This window comes from Silurus meridionalis, chromosome 12 (genome assembly GCF_014805685.1).
Source record: "Silurus meridionalis isolate SWU-2019-XX chromosome 12, ASM1480568v1, whole genome shotgun sequence".
NCBI classification, from domain to species: Eukaryota; Metazoa; Chordata; class Actinopteri; order Siluriformes; family Siluridae; genus Silurus; species Silurus meridionalis.
The window spans coordinates 20,116,580-20,135,736 of record NC_060895.1 but is presented as its reverse complement, the minus strand read 5'-3'; the positions used below and the strand labels follow the sequence as shown (position 1 = coordinate 20,135,736).

General features: G+C 35.3%; 2 protein-coding genes across 3 annotated transcripts; both read left to right on the top strand.

The window, feature by feature from the left end:
* Positions 1–2,972: 2,972 nt before the first annotated feature.
* On the top strand, positions 2,973–8,829 carry LOC124395092 (protocadherin Fat 4-like). Of its 2 annotated transcripts, none has more exons than XM_046863697.1 (8): positions 2,973–3,164; positions 4,259–4,326; positions 5,143–5,487; positions 6,091–7,001; positions 7,143–7,314; positions 7,553–7,733; positions 8,195–8,445; positions 8,671–8,829. In XM_046863697.1, exons 3-8 carry the CDS (start codon positions 5,196–5,198, stop codon positions 8,811–8,813), a joined length of 1,950 nt encoding a protein of 649 aa, XP_046719653.1. In that variant the 5' UTR covers positions 2,973–3,164; positions 4,259–4,326; positions 5,143–5,195; the 3' UTR covers positions 8,814–8,829. The 2 variants fall into 2 exon arrangements, with proteins under 2 accessions (XP_046719653.1, XP_046719652.1); XM_046863696.1 differs by having other exon boundaries at positions 4,155–4,326.
* Positions 8,830–8,851: 22 nt separating this feature from the next.
* LOC124395089 (protocadherin Fat 4) lies at positions 8,852–18,115 on the top strand. The gene is made up of 10 exons (XM_046863695.1): positions 8,852–13,005; positions 13,182–13,283; positions 13,381–13,682; positions 13,859–13,944; positions 14,285–14,464; positions 14,806–14,933; positions 15,080–15,297; positions 15,382–15,640; positions 16,039–17,139; positions 17,596–18,115. Exons 1-10 carry the CDS (start codon positions 9,213–9,215, stop codon positions 17,817–17,819), a joined length of 6,393 nt encoding a protein of 2,130 aa, XP_046719651.1. The 5' UTR covers positions 8,852–9,212; the 3' UTR covers positions 17,820–18,115.
* Positions 18,116–19,157: the final 1,042 nt, after the last annotated feature.

Here is a 19,157-nt window from a genome sequence, read left to right as displayed (position 1 = left end):
CAGCCATTTTCATTACTATTTTTATACTTTTTTGAGCAGTTTCAGTAGTCACAATTATTTTCTATATTTTCGCCCACAGTAAGTTGTAGTGAAGACAAAGTATTTGGTTTATTTTTATACAATATACACAACCGCTCACAAATGTAAAATATCTGGTCTTTTTTTTTTTCCTCATTTAATGTGGGTGTCTGCTTCCTATTAAATTCTACATTTACCCTAAAATGTTTCAATTTATTTATTTTTTCCTAATTTTTAGTTTCTAAGTCTTGGTCTTTTTAATTCTTAAAAAGAATCAACTAGTCAACTACTTACTAGCATTAGAAGATACTATCAATGAAAATAGATCAAATAGATGTCTAAAATATAGTTTGCATTGGAAATGAATGACTATGCAAATGAGGCTTTGTCTAATTAAATCTGCATTAATTTGAACAATTATACTGCAAAAGAAATTGGATTTGGTGGTAGAACTAAAACATTTTACACATATTGCTAAGGAGTTATTGTTTAATTGAAAATATACATATTTTAGTATAAAATCTAGTTTGAATCCAACCATATCTTTTTTCAATTAGGGATATAGCTCTATCTATCTATCTATCTATCTATCTATCTATCTATCTATCTATCTGCATATGCATTTATATATAAAGATTGAAATGTGGGGGATTAAAAGCCAAGTTATGGCATGATCCTCAAATAATTCCTGAACAGACTTTGCATTGTGGCTGGACATATCCTGCTAAAAGACAGCATTGACACTATAAAATTCTATTGCCATTAATGAGAGTAGTAACAATGTTTAGGTATTGTGTACGCGTCAAAGCAACTTTCAAATGTATACCAGGACCCAAACATCATAGTGACCTCCATTGGATAGCCTTCTTTACATCCTAGTGCCATCTCTTCCAGGTAAGTGACACATACACATACCTGACAGTCTACATGATGAAGAAAAAAAAAAATACTTCTATCTACTTTTATTTTTCAAGCATCTAGTTCTGATGCTCATATCAATTGTTGGTGCTTTCAGTGGTGGATGACTATGCAGCCCCATATTGAGCATATTGAGCTACAATAGCCCTTCTGTGGGATTGAACCATATACGCTAGCCACTGCCTTCATTGGCATCAGTGTGCCAGGGCAGGGGTGCCCATTGTGCATAACTGATTACATATTCATGGCAAAATGTATTAAAACACGTTAGTAATTCTGATTCAGGGAAGACCTTGCTGGGCCTAATGGCTCACCACTAGTGTATATACATCAGGGAAACTACGAGGAAAAGCTTTTCAGGGTTTTGTCAAGTGGGCTGAGCATTTACAAACTTGCTATTTTTCAATTAATGCAGTGATCCCAGAGGAAGAAAAACAGTTCATATTTTTCTATTGGGTTTTGTTTAATTTATTACAATATTTCAAGAGGAGACGTGTTATAGATTTGAATGATCAAAAAATCTAAGAAAATATGCTAATTTCTTACACATGTCATTAATTTTGCTTATAATTTCGTTATTTAAGGTGACATTATTTTGTATTTATTTATGGAAAAATAACATTCGCATTGCACAACAATGGCAATTAAAGCTAAATTAAGGCTTTTCATTTACAGTGACATCTAGTGGATAAAGTATGTAATAACCTCAATATTTTGGTGACCTGCAATCAAACAAAAATAATTTATATATGATATATATATATATATATATATATATATATATATATATATATATATATATATATATATTTTTTTTTTTTTTATAGTGTGTTGAGGCTGACATTTTGTAAGTCCTTAAGACCTAAGAATGTATCTTTATATTCACTGGAATGCACTCTAGTTCTGCATGATCTGCTGTTATGTAAATTTATGTGTAATGTATGCTGGGAATTGCTTATTGTTTGCAACAAAATCTCCTAATGTTTATAAAAAATTATAATTTTTTAGCCTCTTTATCATACTGCTTGCACAGTCAGGATTCCTCTATTAAGATGTCAGATCCATCCCTCCCATTTATTGAATGCTTGCTGGCAGAAAATTAAAGCAAATCTTCTGTGTTGGGAGTGACATAAGCAGCAAAGCACAAGCCTACGAGAGCATGTTTATAAAAAAAGGTCTTCTGTTGATACAACACGGATTAATATTCTCTGCTATTGTGTTCTTGTTTTGGAGAACTGTCCAAAGCCCATCTGCCGAGTCCCTTTTCACACATCAGCTTCTCTATTCACCTTCTGGGTGAGTGCCACGCTGGTGACCATTGAATTGAAACCTCTAAAAGGAGGAGGCAGAGGGGGAGGGAAATAATTTAAATAGATCATTGTCAACTTGACAATAATGGTTGGCAGACACAGGGAGACTGCGACTAGAGCAAGTAAATATGCAGGAAAAAATACCATGCTGGTGAGCATGAATTATCAAATGTGTGGTAAGCCTGAATAAAACAATACCTTTAGTTTTATAATTATGTAAAGCATTTCATGGAGATAAAATGGCTCTCGAAGGAGAATGAATGTATGAGCAGTGCGTTTTGATGCTCAGCAGTGATAAAACTGCTACTGCTTTACCTTCTTGTGTACTAAGTAAATATTAAACAATGAACAACAAAAAAAAAGAGTTACATTAAAAACTATATAAAGCACAGTTATGTGTGGTTGAAATCTATAATTGAAATCGGATATTTAATTCAAATCCAGCCTATTTTACTGCAAACTCTTTAACACAAATGCATTTTTTAATTGCATAAACACATAAAAAAGGCTATACTTTAGATTGACACTTTAAACAAGATATTGGAAATATTATAGATATCAATTAACCAGGCTAAATATATTCTACTTCTTTTACATAGGTAAAGGTGTCAGATTTCACTTAACATTTACCAGATCACTCCACAAAGTGGGTTTGTTTGCTCACCAGGGGTGGACTCCAAAGGCGTTTACCCTCCCTGTTCATTTTTGCACAGCTCTACAGCCGAGCCCTTCATATCACAATCTTCTTTAACCTTGGACTGAAACAGTTTTAAGGATGTTAAACTTCGAACACACAGCAGTAATCTGTTATATTTCACTTCTGAAGTCTTTCTTTATCTGCACAGAAAGGTAAATGGATGCACACAACCAATGGCTCCTTTAGGATTGATGAACCTTATGTTCCTCGTGCTGTCTTTGGTAGGTACATTCATCAGGTAACTTCAGTGATGCAAGTAGTGCTGCCGCATAGTTTCCATTAGTTTTATAATAAACCTAAAGGTGTTTTTTTGTAAGATTTTAGAAATATGAAATATATAAAATTGCATATTTTGAATTAGTGATGTCTAGGTTGTCTTGTTCTCATGTAGGAGGGTTACCAACTTATATAGGACTAATAAAGTATTTCAATTATGGCTTTTTAAAATTAATAATTAGTTTTTTATTAATACAGTTGCACATCTATCTATCTATCTATCTATCTATCTATCTATCTATCTATCTATCTATCTATCTATCTATCTATCTATCTATCTATCTATCTAATCATTGGAAGCACAAAATCACTTTCGAATTGACATCTCCATACCAATAAAAATATGTTGTTTAAATGTGCTTGTAGTTATATTAAATATATATCTTGGCAAACTTGAATAGTTCCTTGGTGAAAATAACATGGTGGCCATATTTCCACTTACAGTTATATATATAAAAAAAGGCAAATATATATTTTTTCTATTTTTTTTAGGATGATGGAAATGCACCTTTTTAATTTTATTTATTTATTTAATTGTATTTTATTTTTTATTAATATTTATACTTTCTTCCAATTTTTATTTTATTTAATTTTTTAACATTTTCAAGTTTATAACTTGGTTGATGTCCCAGTGTGCCTGTTATATGATCTTTGAGTCTCTAAATGCTTGCGGAGTACCTTGGGGAATCCAAACAACAGTCTGAGGTTAGTGAGGGATAACAGGAAAGACAGAAAAAAAGGGCTTACAAAGACAAGACTTTACAAATCAAGGGATAGTGTTTCTGCTTTTAGCAAAGGTCCCTCACAAAGGGTCTCTTTCTTTTGGTCTTAAGGGAAACAGCTACAAATGTCACAATATGCATCGGTTCCCACGGTCGTAATGTTTTTGTTTTTTTGTCACAATTAACAAATGGCGTTTCTTCTTGCTTGTGCAGATTATCTGCACGCTGGCTGTATATGAGGTGAATTGTACAAATTTATTAGAAGGTCTGGCTTCTGACACTGAAGACTGGTTGAACATCTCTGTTCCTCTAAACAGAGGCAGCAATCAGTTATTGTTCTCCAAGTCTGTGTATTCTTTTGATGTCAAAGAAGATACACAGCCAGGTGGGTTTACTTTGCAATGATCTTACTTTATATCACAGCTCAGTTTTAAAATTTGATTTGGTCAGATGTTGTTGATTACATTTCTATAACAGGAGCTATATGAATGATAGTGGCTGTTATTTAAATACCGTTTATATTATTGTGTTTATTCTAATATATACATTTAGACACAGACCTGACTGGCAGATGTTTCACAGAGACAGATTAAAGAGGTGTGGTTAATATGGTAAACCGGCTTCCTGTTAGAAGGCAGAATTTATTTAGGAAGGAGTCACCAGTGTCAGTGTTAGTGCCATAACTTGCAGCTTTCTGATATATAGTACCTCATTAGGGCACAGATTTCTCACAACTTTAATTATATCCCTAAATGGATAAAAAAATATATATCACATTATAATGAAAACAGTTTGTTGGTATTCTCAGGTTGTTGTGGTATAAAAGGATTAAAATATAAAAATTGTAAACCTGCTGTTTTAGAAAATGAATCAAGTTTATGCCGGTAGCATTAATCTTATGTCTATAACCTGGGTTGGTTATAAAGCTTTTAAGTGTATGTGATTTACAGCATTACACAAACACAACCTATTGTTTTCCGATGGGAGTAAGTGCCACCTCTTACTGAGCATGATCCTTAGTCATTTAACTAATTCCCCACCAAATGATCTGTACAACATACAAATAACTGGAAAATACTGAAACCTTTTGGCATATTACATGAGATTTCTTAAAATTTCCTCTATTATTGTAAATCAATATGTAAACCAAGACCATGTTAAAAGGACTCCCTCAATGTCCTTGATCTGTCCTTTGACACAGGAACAATTGTGGGACATGTGAAAGCAGTGCATAATGAAGGACACAGGAGCCTAATGTATTCTGTGCTGGAGGATGACGGAGATAGCCTTTTCCTTCTCAATCCACATTCCGGAGAGTTCCTTTTATCCCGCATGCTGGATTTTGAGGCAGAGAAATTCTACATCCTAACGGCAGCGGTACAGTACAGGGATAGTCACCTTACTAGGGTCAGGGTGTATTTCAACGTGGCTGACGTCAATGATAACCCACCAGTATTCAATTTAAATGTCTACTTTGTCTCCCTGCAAGAAGATGCACGTATTGGCCTGTGTTTCTTCAACCTGAATGTCTCAGATGCTGATGATGGTTAGTACAAATGATGCAGCCTCACAGATGTTACATGAAAGGCATTTTTAAAAATTATTTTAATATTTATGTTCCTTTCTATGAGCTCTTTTAGTACTGAAGCACCACACAGACATTTTAAATAAATATATAAAATCTGCCTGCTCTAGCTGACTCACTCTTTCGTCTGTTTGCTTCAGGAGTTAAGCTGCAAGGTTCACACATTTGGTTTGAAAAGCTTGCCCCAGCTGGAATAGTGGAAGCCATCTCATTAAGTCTTACGTCATAGATGCTTTGCAGCCTCTGAGAAAAGATGAATAGACAAGCTGTCTCAGGGGAACTGCCTGCCTTAGCTAACAATGAAAAAGCTCTACTGCTTGCATTGTTGTGTTTAAGATGGCACACTATACTGTAGACTCGACATTTTTTTTTTCGGACACATTAAATGCTCACAGGGTTGAAATGGATAGAAATCATATATGGTAATGGCGTAAAAACACAGAACTCTGTTTAGCTTTCTGGGCAGGAAAATAACAAGCCAGATTACAGACATATGGAGCGTACATCTGTAAGCAATCTAGAAACGTAATGTTCTTTTTTTCTCCCTTTTGTCTTAATTTGCAGGAATAAATGGAGAATTTGATATAGCCATAATATCAGGAGACAACGGAAATATGTTTTCAATCAATCAAATGAAAACTTTGTGTCTAAAACGAGAGTTAGACAGAGAGAAATGTCCAATGTACAGTCTTTTAATTCAGGCCAACGATCGTTCTCTACCTGAGGACACACAACTCACAAGCACCGTACGTGTGTCTGTTTATGTTGAGGACATTAATGACAATGCTCCACTCTTTGTATCGGACAATATTGTTTCCTGTCCAGAAGATATCCCTCTTCAGTCTGTTGTTACAGTTATACAAGCAGTCGATGCAGACTCTGGAGCCAATGGAGATGTTGTATACAGTTTAGACAATTTAGGAAGAAGATTATTTAGCATTAGTCGCACAACTGGAGTCATATACCTGCAGAAACAATTGGACAGGGAGTTTGAAGACGTAATTATGGTAACCGTAAATGTCAGAGATAAAGGATTTCCTCAGCTCTCCAGCTCCATGAACTTAACAGTGTTTGTTGAGGACATCAATGACCATGACCCAGTGTTCTCACAAGCCTTATATAATGTGCTTATATATGAAGACATTCCTCGTGGAACAAGCCTACTAATAATTGAAGCAAATGATAATGACACTGGGCCTAATGGAGAAGTGCGATATGACATCACTGAAAGTGGCTTTGTAGTGGACCCAGTCCTGGGTATTGTCTCAGTAACACACCAGTTGGACAGAGAGAGGAATTCTTTCCATACTTTCATTGTAACAGCAATGGATAAGGGAGATATTCAAAGATCTTCAACAGCCACAATTAATATCACACTCCTGGATGTAAATGACTGTGTTCCTGTTTTCTTCCAAGAATTACTGACTTTACATGTGTCTGAGGATGAGGAAGAGCCTTCACAGGCCACTCACAAGGTTTCTATTCTTCTAAAATCCACAGAAATAAAACTAGTTAACTATTTTCAATAGTTTGGACTTAACAGTAACAATACATCAATAATTTATAATACTGTAGCTGTATGCCTTTGTTGACTTTATTTATTTATTTATTTTAAGATAATTGCATTTGATGAAGACCTGGGAGTCAACAGCCATTTATCATACTTTATAGATAGTGGAAATTCAGAGGAGTTCATATTACATTCAAATGGAACATTCCAGATATTACAAAATCTTGACAGGGAGGTACAAAGTCATCACATATTAACAATTATTGCTGTGGACTCAGGTAATAGAATTTATTTTATTTGTTTCATATGTATAGTGTTTAATATTATATAATTTTCATTAGATTTGCAGAAAAGCTGACTCATAAATGCTTGCGAGAGACACAGTTGACTAGTTGCTTATTAGTATTAATGTAGAATTCTGATTTAGATTTGATTTCTTCATTTAAGTGTACTATAATGTGCAAAATGGGAAACTGGTAATCGGGTAAATACAAATCATTATGCTTTTTACTCTAGGTTTCCCTCCACTGACTGGAACAGGAACTATACATGTTTTTGTTGAGGACGTAAATGACAATGAGCCTCTATTTGATAATGTTAAATTTAATGCATTTATATCAGAAGACGAGCCAATCGGAACAACATTTGCCTCAATCACAGCCACAGACAAAGATGTTGGTGTAAATGGGGAAATAAGGTAAGTGGTTAAACTTTCTTTAAAAATAGCATATTCTAAAATATGAGATCAATACAAATGAACTGTTTTACTAGTAACCTCGGAAAACCTTAACATGGAAATTTTCTACTATACAATATAAATACATAGTGAATAAACCTGCATCTTAGCCAACAATAAGTGTGTAAATTAAGCAAATCCAGCCACAGCACAAAAGCTAGCAAGGTTTTAAATGTATTTAGGCATACTCATAGTTTTGACTATTGTGTTTGTTAAACTGACCTCTTACCAAACATCTTTTCTGCGGGATGAACTCCCTGTTATTTTAATGAAGTATATTTATATTTATATGGTTTCTTCTTTGTCAGCCATCACAACATCTAATGATCTGGCATCTGATTTTCCCAAACTGCAACACACACTGTATGTCTTAAATAAATTAACACAAATGTATTTGAAATAAACTCCCATATATTCTGCAGGTATTCTCTAGAAGACTCCAGTGCACCATTTTCCATTAATGAAACAAATGGAGAGCTCTTTAACACTGGTGCTCTGGACAGAGAGACAACAGCTTTTTACCTTTTGACTTTAGTTGCCCGTGATGGGAACACCATAAATTCTCTTTCAACTTCGGCTACTGTACAAGTGATAGTTGGGGATGTGAATGATAACTCACCCCAGATACTCTATGGACCATATGTAGCCAATGTTCCTTCAGAGCTGTCCAAAGGTAAGAACATTGTTTTTGTTTCTATATTTTTTTTAAAATACAAAATTAAAGCAGAATTAATGGCGATGCATTTAGAGGCAATTATAAAATTGACATTATGTTTATAAAAACTCGGAATCCCAAAATTGGGGTAAAGATTATGTAGACATTCAAAATGACTTAACTAATTTATATTTGGACATTATTTTATATATGCCTGACTTTTATATATGTACACTTCTGCAGGATCAGTAGTGTGTGCAGTAATGGCCAAGGATGCAGATGAAGGAAAGAATGGAAAGCTGAATTTCTCTCTATATGGACAACACGCCCATCTCTTTACAATCAGTTCTGACAGGGGAACTGTGTTCACCAAAGAGGCCTCATAGGAAAAAGAGACATTACGGTGAATGTTCATGTGCAGGATGGAGGCGACAATCCTAAAATGGACACCACCTCTTTGACTGTGAGATTTCATAATGCTTCAGATTTCCCCCATCTTGTAGTGCAAGTCAATGAGCAGTTTCTCTCTGAGGACACACTTCCTGGAACCATGGTGGCAGTAGCTAGAGCAGAAACAAACAGAGCTGGACCTATATCTTTTTATTTGGCATCTGGAAACATTGGAGATGTATTTGAGCTGAATGAGAAGACTGGTGAGATAATGGTGAAAGGATCTTTGGATTTTGAAAGCAACAATGATTTTCATCTTTTAGTTGAAGCTAGAGACTCAGGTATCCCACCTTTTTCCACTTATGCTGAAACTTATATAAATGTTAGTGATGTAAATGATAACCCACCTGTTTTTACAAAGGAACAGTACAGGTGTGAGGTGTTTGAGAACTTATCCAGTGGGTTGGGTATGTGATGTGGAAGCCACTGATGTTGACTCTCATGCATACGGACAAGTACAGTATACAATTGTGTCTGGTAACCTAGATGGCGCATTTACAATAGATAAAACTCATGGCATTCTTAGAACTAAGAGGAGTTTGGACAGAGAAAAAATACCAGAGTACCGACTCATTATTAAAGCAGAAGATATAGATGACAGTCGGTACACTTCTACAGCAGTAGTAAATATTATTGTTCTGGACACAAATGATCATGCTCCTCGGTTCACTGAGATATTCTTTATAGAGGTCTCTGAGGATGCGTTAATTGGCTTTCCGGTGATTCGTGTGAGAGCCATGGATGAAGATATTGGTATTAATGCTATCATTTCATATTCTATTGAAGACAGAACTAAGCCAATACCTTTCAGTATTGATAGAAATAGTGGAACAATATTTGTGCTGAGTCCTTTGGATAGAGAGCTTGAAGACCATTATATTGTAAGAGTAAATGCCAACGATTCGGCATGGAGTATTAGTACAGATGTCACCATAGTCATCATAGATATCAATGATAATATGCCAATTTTTTCTCAGTCTCTGTATTCTGTTACTATCCCTGAGACTAAAGACCAAGACACTTTTCTCTTAAAAGTCACTGCCATGGACAGGGACCTTGGGCAAAATGGCCAAATTCTATACTTTATAGAACCACCAAGTGAGATGTTCTTTGTTAATATAACTACTGGAGATGTCTCTACAAAACAGTTGATTATTTTCAATAGATCTGAATCTCAAAGTTTTAATTTCACTGTTGTAGCTATAGATTGTGGCAATGTACCTTTGAATAGCTCAGTAATAGTCACAGTGATGTTTGTTCAGTATAATTATTTTCCACCCTCTTTTTTGCCTTTTATGCTAAATTTGTCAGTTCCTTTTACCTTGCCTTTGGGAACCGAGGTTCTCCACTTAACAGCCATAGATCCAGATTTTCCAGAAAGGAGCAACAGTGTTGAATACAATATCACTGGTGGAAATGCATCAGATTATTTTGAGGTAGAACATTTTACTGGGAAAGTTAGTCTAAATAGAAGATTCAGGCAAGGTTTTAGCAGTATATTCAATCTTGTTGTTACAGCAAAAGACAAAGGCTTCCCTCCTCTTTTTTCTCAAATTGACATCATGTTTGAAGTATCACAAGAAAATCTGTTCAAGCCACATTTTTCAGATAATCATGTTTTATTTTCTGTCCCCGAAAACCTCCCTTCGGGGTCTGTCCTTGGGAAAGTTCAGGCACAAGATCAAGATCCTGGTTTGAGTGGATTACTGTCTTATTCAATTGAAGGTGGGAATAGAGATGGACTGTTTTATGTGGAACACCTTTCAGGACTGATCAAGCTAGCTAAACCGCTTGACTATGAGCAGGTAGAAATTCATCACTTTCTTATCAGTGCCAAAGATGGAGCATGGTTCTCTAAGACTGGGGAAATCAATGTGACTATCAATGTTACGGATATTAACGATAATTCACCAGTCTTTACTTCTAGTGAGTACATGACTTCTGTCTCAGAAAACAGTGTTATAGGATCTTCGGTGATTCAGATCATTGCCACTGATAAAGATTCTGGAACTAATGCCGAAGTAGCATATTCACTAATATCAGGGCACACAGATTACTTCTCTTTGGATTCGATAAATGGCACTATAGCCACCCGGGAGATGTTTGACTTTGAGCAACAGCAAAGTTTTGAACTTACTGTCAAAGCCTTTAACTTAGATAATCCAAATTTATTTGATATAGCACATGTTACCATTCAGGTGATAGATGTAAATGAATATATACCTAGTTTCCAGAGGCATCTTTACAACTTCTCTGTGCTTGAAACTGTTCCTTTGCAAACAGAAATTGGAAGCGTTGTGGCTATAGATTATGACTTAGGGTTTAATGGTGAGATTTATTATTTACTTTTTGGTCAAAGTAAAAAATCAGGCTTTGGGGTTTATGAAAAAAGTGGAAAAATATACACCTCCAAAGACATGAGAAATCAAGGACAGAATCATGCTGCCCTCCACATAATTGCTAAAAACAGAGGGAGCATTACAGGCTTCAATATTGATGAGGCCCTTGTTCACATACATGTAATTGATGAAAATGATCCTCCAGAGTTTGATACTAGTCTCTACACAGTACTGGTACGTGAGGATGCTTTAGTTGGGACTTCTATAGCCAAAGTAAGTGCCTCCGATCAAGATGTGGTTCTAAAATGGGGCAGGTTTTTCTATGGTATAGAGAGTGGAAACGTTAATAACTCCTTCAGTATTGATCCAGTCAATGGAATTATCACAGTAAACAATGAGTTAGACAGAGAGTTGTGGCCTTTTTATAACCTCACTGTAATTGCTATTGATGAGGGATCACCTCCTGTAACAGGCAGCACATCTGTAGTTGTTGACATTATTGACATCAATGATAATGGCCCTAGACTTACATTCACAGATGGATTCGTTAGGGAAAATCAGCCACACGGCACATTAGTGGCAACGTTGACAGCCATTGATGATGATCTCCCTCCAAATCAAGGTCCTTTCACATACTGGCTGATAAGGCCTGCCTTGAGAAACAGTTTAACACTCACATCTGATGGAGTACTCTTCACATCAAGGCCACTTGACCGTGAAGTCAGCCCTTTTTTTGATATACATGTGGTAATCCAGGATGCAGGGTCCCCTCCTTTGTCATCCACCACTGTGTTTCATGTTAAAGTTCTAGACGAAAATGACAATCCACCAGTTCAAAGAACCATAAATATTTTTGTCAAATATTATGGAACATTTTTCCATGGAGGACTGATTGGTAATGTGAGACCAGATGATCTGGATGAATTAGATGTATTTAACTGCACTATTATAAATGGACAAATAAAGATGTTTAGTTTTCCTTTTGGAATGTGTGACTTGTGGTCCTCACCATTCCAAGGAGAGGCAACACACAATATCACTGTTGAAGCAAGTGACCATTTCCACCCACCAGTAAACAACAGCATCTATGTAAATTATAAAGGCTTCACCAATTTGTCATTTGACAATTGTGTCTTGTTCTATGTCTCTTTTTCCAATCTTGAGAACTTTTTATCACTGAAATACCTTAAGTTTGCAAAAGCTCTGGATAGCCTATTCAATTTACAAGCATCTAAGAGTCATGTATTCGGAATGAGGATACAAGGCAATGAAACAGTTCTTCTTGCAGCAATCAAAAGCTACAATGGACTGTATCTGAGCGGAACAGTGGCAAGTGGCATCTCACGCATGCACAAAAGGTTACTTGAGGTACAAAGCAATGTGACTATAACTCAAATAACCAGTGACCCTTGCTCACTCAAACCCTGCCAAAATGGGGCCACTTGTAACAAACATATACACATCACTCAAGATATTGCTGTTTTGGAGAGTTCCCGTCTCATAATTGTATCTCCACAGTATGCAGAGGTTTTTAACTGTTCATGCCCTGCTGGCTTCACTGGAACGAGGTGTGAGCATGATATAGACGAATGCTTAGAAAACCCTTGTGAAAATGGAGGCAGCTGCTTTAATAACCCTGGAGGATTTCTGTGCCATTGCTCAGAGGGTTTCTCTGGACTTCACTGTTCTATTGTTGATAATGAGTGTCAAAGAGTAGTGTGTTCAAATGGTGGGACATGTTGGAACATACAAGGAGGATTTTTCTGTGACTGCAGGCCTGGATATGAAGGTAACTAATGCATTTGTTTTTTTTTTTATGTACGTGTTTATTTATCCTACATTTTCTTAATTTGGTGATTTACCTATTTCCACACGCTGTCAAATAATGGCAAGCAGGTTAAGTAGTCTATCACATGATTCCTTTGAGACTTGAGACAAAATAATTATGTTCTTTGTTTTCCATAGGAAGATTCTGTGATTATATCATAGACCACTGTGCATCATCCCCTTGCCTTAATGGCCAATGTTCCAATTTTTTAACAGGGTATGCTTGTCACTGTCCATTTGGTAAGATGCATTTTTTATGTGACATCAAAGTGTTATAATTTTCTAATTTACATTAGTGTGACAATTTATAGATTCATATTTTAATATTTATTTCTAGGTATTAGTGGAGTTAACTGTGAAGAGCATAGTTATGGCTTTGAGGAGTTGTCCTATTTGGAATTCCCTCCTTTGAATCCTAGATACAATTTTATCTCTCTGGAATTTGCAACTGTGAAACAGAACTCTTTGCTTTTGTACAATCCGGGAGAGCTGACAACTTCTGAGTTTCTTGCACTTGAAATTGTGGAAGGAAGGCTACGTCTCTCTTTTGATCTCGGGTCAGGTGTAACAAGACTGGAGACAGTCAAACCAGTGGCTGATGGGAGTTTCCACAATGTCACTGTTAGAAGAATTGGAAATGTGGGTTATTTAGCCACACACCAAACATGTACTACACTTTCATTTCTTATTAGGATTAACTAACCATACACTTGTACCCAGAATGGTTTTGTATGTTAGTGTCATAAAATAGCAAAATGTCACTCTGATTAATTTCTTATATAGTTTATAATTCTGGTCATTTTTGTGAGATGCAGATAGCCTCTTTGGAGGTTGACAGCTGCAGTGCTGATGAGCAAAGAGATTTTTGTTTGTCACAGCATGAAGGTATTGGGACCCAGAGGTAGGATATATCATATCATATCATATCATATCATATCATATCATATCATATCATATCATATGTTTTAGTTAGAAATATTTGTGTCACAACTTAAATTAAAACTCAAATGGGTGAACAAAGTTCATTATGCCAGCCCACTGGGCAAGAAAAAAAATATAATGTGCTCTACACAAATAATTACAAATGAAAACAACTATCCCTGACAACTTGATAATAGAATGTTTATCAGATATTATTTTTAATTAATAATTTTGTTTGTTACTGTTTATTGGCAATTTAATGTGATACATCATAAGTAGTAGATTTTGAAACTTGTACATTTTGCAATTTTTACATGCAGGACTCTGGATGTTAGAAGCAATTACTTAACAGTGGGAGGTGTAAAGTCTATTGATGTAATTTTGCTGAGGCCCTATCAAGTGAGAACTCATAACTTTGTTGGATGTGTGAGAAATATGAAATTGAACGATGTTTTACTTGACACTTCAAAGGCACTGGCATCCTACAAAATACTTGAGATGTAAGTTTTGTTGGTATTATAAACATAAACTGGATTTAATATATATTCAAATTTGTCATAGTGTAAAATAAAATAATATAAATTATAAATTTGTGAATAAATCTTATTTTATTCAATAGTGTAAAATAAAAAAATATAAATTATAAATTTGTAAATTCATCTTATTTAATATAAAAATGTCTTAAATTCCTGATACTGGCTTTAATCACATACCATTTACAATTAGTTTATATTAGATTCTTTCAGCTATTTTTGCATTTTACTTAAAGCTGATTATATGTTTATGGTGAATGTGAAGCCGATCTTGGAAATATATACTGTTTTTGTTGTGTGTTTTATAGCTGTCCACGAGCAGATGTAGCTCCTTGCAGCAGCAGTAAATGTCTAAATGGAGGAGTATGTCAAGATTTCTGGTCCCATTACTACTGCCACTGTGCTGAAAATTACACAGGATCTAATTGTGATAGCCGTAATGCAATTTAGTTTTTCTCTTTCCTTTCAATTAGTTTGATAATTTGTATTTCTATATTTGACTATTATTATTTGAATTACTAAGCTTAACATTGAACATTAAACCAGGTAGGAGCTTCTGAATAATGTCAATTTACCCAATAGATGTCTCAGACGATCATGGATTATTTCTTAATGAGGGATCATACGTTGAGTTTGTTGTCAAGGAAAGCTATATTAGGAACCAGTTGCTTCAAGCTTTTCTGGATGAGAAAGATGGAGCTGTTGAAGGTTTCATCAGTTTTGAGATCAAAATGAGGACAATGAAAAAAGACAGTGTTTTAATATTTTGTCAAAGTCAAACAGTGCACCTAGAACTAAAGGTAAATTGGCAATTCGTCTTACTTCAAGATAGTTAATGTGAAAATGTAATAAAAAATATTTTTTCCGTTTGTTTACCTTTTCAGATAATTGATGGGAAACCTCTGTTTGGGTTCACACATATAATGTCAGGACAGCAGTGGGAGCTTGTTGTGGAGAGTACTGTGTCAGATGGACAATGGCATGTCCTTCTCTTTCGCAGACATGGACCAAACATTATTTTAATTCTGGATGAGCAACTTGTTAAGAATATCACCCACAGCATCATTAGCCAAACTACTGTTTTATTAGAGATGATCACTTTGGGGCCAACAGCATCTGGTGATTCAAGCGATCGCAATTTGGGTCAGTATAATCTACTGACACACATTATATATATATATATATATATATATATATATATATATATATATATATATATATATATATATATATATATATATAATCAATTTTTAACACCTTAAACAATAGACAGTGTCACAAAGTGGGTCTTATGGAACATCGGTTGTAGATTTAAAGCCTTAATAAGTAGAAGTTTAGTGTAGCAAAAAGGGCTGGAGTTAAGAAACTTTGTTTAGTAGAATTTATTAAAGTGTTTATGTAAAAAATGATCTAGTAAAATAAAGGTGAAGTTTTAGTACAAACTGTCTTTTATGCAGAAATAAACTGTCAGAATTGATTTTAGAACAATTCTAGAAATGTTTAATAACTAATACAATTTTGTTTTAACTTCCTGTCTTCAGATTTTTTAGGGTGTGTGGACTACATCAAACTGAATGGATATATCTTACCCTTCATTGGACACAATGAGATAGTAGAGGCAAAACCCAGTCCTTCACTCTTCCAGAATGACTGTGTGTCTGCAGACCACTGCATCCTCTCACCTTGCTTTAAGGAATCCTGCCAGACTCAGTCTTGTCTGAGTAGCAGTGACTGTATTTCATCTTCTTCTGAAAATAGCTGGTGTGTTTGTTTACAGAACGACTCTTCATCACTGTGCGACCCATGCGCATCTCCTGCTGAGTACAAAGAAGATTGTCTTCAAACCCAGAAACGCCCACCTTTATGGATTATTGCTATTGTATTCCCTATAACTCTCATACTAATAATATTAAGTCTCTGGGCTGTTCTGAAGAGACGAGGGACAATTTGGCACATTAAACCCAGAACCCAACCCTGTATTACAGCACCAACAAAACAACATGGCACAGATAACGTGGCATTTAGTCCAGATAATGGTGATGGTGGTGTCCAAAATGTTTCTAATGAAAACAGCAAGAAACCAGATCTGATAGCTGCAGGGGAGTTGAGGCAGCGAGTTGAAAGCTTTAGCCACAGCAATCTAACAGGTTTTGGGGGAAGTGAGCTAGAGTACTATGAAATTGCCAGTACATACACAACATGTTTTTCTAATAGCAAGGCTCAGCAAATAAGTACAGAAGATTATGACAGATTGGGCTTGATTGAGAGTTTTGGACCTCCACATGTTTTTGCAGGCATGTGTGAAGAAACAAGGAACATGGACTCTCATACTTGTTCTGAATCCTCCGCTATTAGACATGGCATTCCGTTTACTACAAGTAATTGTGGTCAGTTGTACGAGGGGTATAGAAACCATCAACCCCGCCTTCTTTCCAAGCTGACCCCTGAACTTACAGATCCCCCTCGTTTCCTCTCAGTAGATGAGGTTAAAATTCTAAGCATTCCACAAGGTGAAAGCAAAGTGGGAGAGTGCTCATCAGAAAGCAATAGCCACAGCTCCATTACTTGCTCAGAAATTGACTGTGAAAAAGAGCTCTGCTTTTTCAGTGCACAGGACAAGAGCCATGAGCCTGCGAGTGAGGGTATGTACCAAATAGCAAATTTTGTTCATTAATAATAACCAGGTTCAAATAGAAAATATATATCACATTACTGTTTTCAATTCATTAAAACTCACATAGAACTATTTTAGGCAGCTCTATATTCCATATTACCATTGCCAGTTTATTAATCTTGCTACGAGTTTTGGTGACTTTTATAACTACTTTATCAACATTATTTTTTAAAAAGAGACAAGTGATTAAAAATTATCATTACTGTCCTGCATCAGCATGGATCTCCAGCTCATATCACAGCATACATTTTGTTTACACAACAGGTGTTTCCAACTATTTACACAATGAAACTTCAGATTGCAGTGTTTCTTTGCCATGCATTAGCTATTTTACACAAAAAATGGCTAAACGAATTTATTTATAGTCATGCCTTCATCGTTTTTGTTCTATTAGTCACTGGAACTTTTTTTCTCTATGTTAAAGGCTGGTCAAGTGGACAACTCATACTGTCTGTTCCATCACCCTTCAGAGATGTCCGGACCCCTTCAGACACACCTGCCTCTGGGAACATCTCGCACTGGGAGAGTCTCCTAAACCTAGGAGTCCACTTTAATACCTATTCAGATGTTTTCGAGGACATAGCGAGCCTCTCTGTCATTCAACCCCATGATTGTGATATTCGCAGTGATGAAGAACATATTATTTAAAATTATTACAATAACTATCAGCTTTCGGGTTACAGTTACAGATGCAGTTGCTTATAAAGGTATAACTAACACTATCCATATTCTTTCCATCAACACTAAAAAATGTTATTACAATAAATATCAGCTTTTGTGTTACAGTTACAGTTGCTTATAATGTGCAATATAACACTTCATATTCCCTATATAATTTGCTCAGAAATTAAAGGCCTCATATAGTACATTTTAAGATGTAAGTGTACTTGAATGTAGTGTACTGAATAGAGTCACCATTAAACACCTTTCCAGTTTAAAATGTGTTTACTGTGTCCAGAAATAAATACACTTTACACTGGTACACAAGACAGTACAATTTCTATAACAATTCAGCATTTGAAAACCACATCCTTGCAAAATGCACATAATCCTTGTTTATTTTGATTGCATTTGGAGATTTATTAAGTAAAGAGACTATGATAGACTTTTTACATCAGGTTATGAGTCAGAGACTGATGTGGATGATGCTGATAATAAGTGAGAGAACTCATGAGTTGGAGATTAGAAATAAGTCTTTGAACATGTTCAGTTGAGTTTTGTATAAGTACATTGCTAAAAAAGGTAGAAGTAGGAACTTTGGTTAAAATCTGTAATGGTAGTTGTGACACTGAAAAGTTCAGTTCCGGAAAATCTGTATTGTTTAGAACAATATCAGTAAAAGAAAAAGTCTAAATTTAATTAGGTGAGAGTTTACGTCACACATAAGAGCACAATATACACACTGTCCTGCACTTCATAAAGTTACCACACGAGGTTGCTATTTAAAAAAAAAACTGGGCTCCCAGTCATAATAGCAGGGATACATATGCTACACTGAAGTTCCTGTGTTGGCCACGCGATGGTGCTGAAGTGCCCGGTGACTGTAATCTTCATTGAAACTGAAGTCTGACCCTGAGTAAATATTATTAATTTTCTGTGACCCCAAACCTTGGCCTCTCTTTTTTTCAAATTTCACATTTATCACACAAAATGGTAGTCTTGATTTGTATTATGTTTAATAACATATGTCTAACAATGAAAAACCACAGGTATGTGGTGAAGTCAGGAGGCATGTTTGAAGAAGCCTGATATATTTGTGAACTTATGACTTTGCATACACAAGCAGTAGCATTATTCACACACTTCTCTGTTTATCTTTTTTGCATGCGGATGTTTTAAGTATGGTTTTTACAAGCATATCTGAGAAACAACACCCCTGCTCATTTGACTATAAGTTCCAATGTAAAAGCATTATTATTTAGAGCAATGTTAAACACACTAAGGATCTCAAATTATCATTTAAAAGTTTCCCTTTTTTATCAGTGT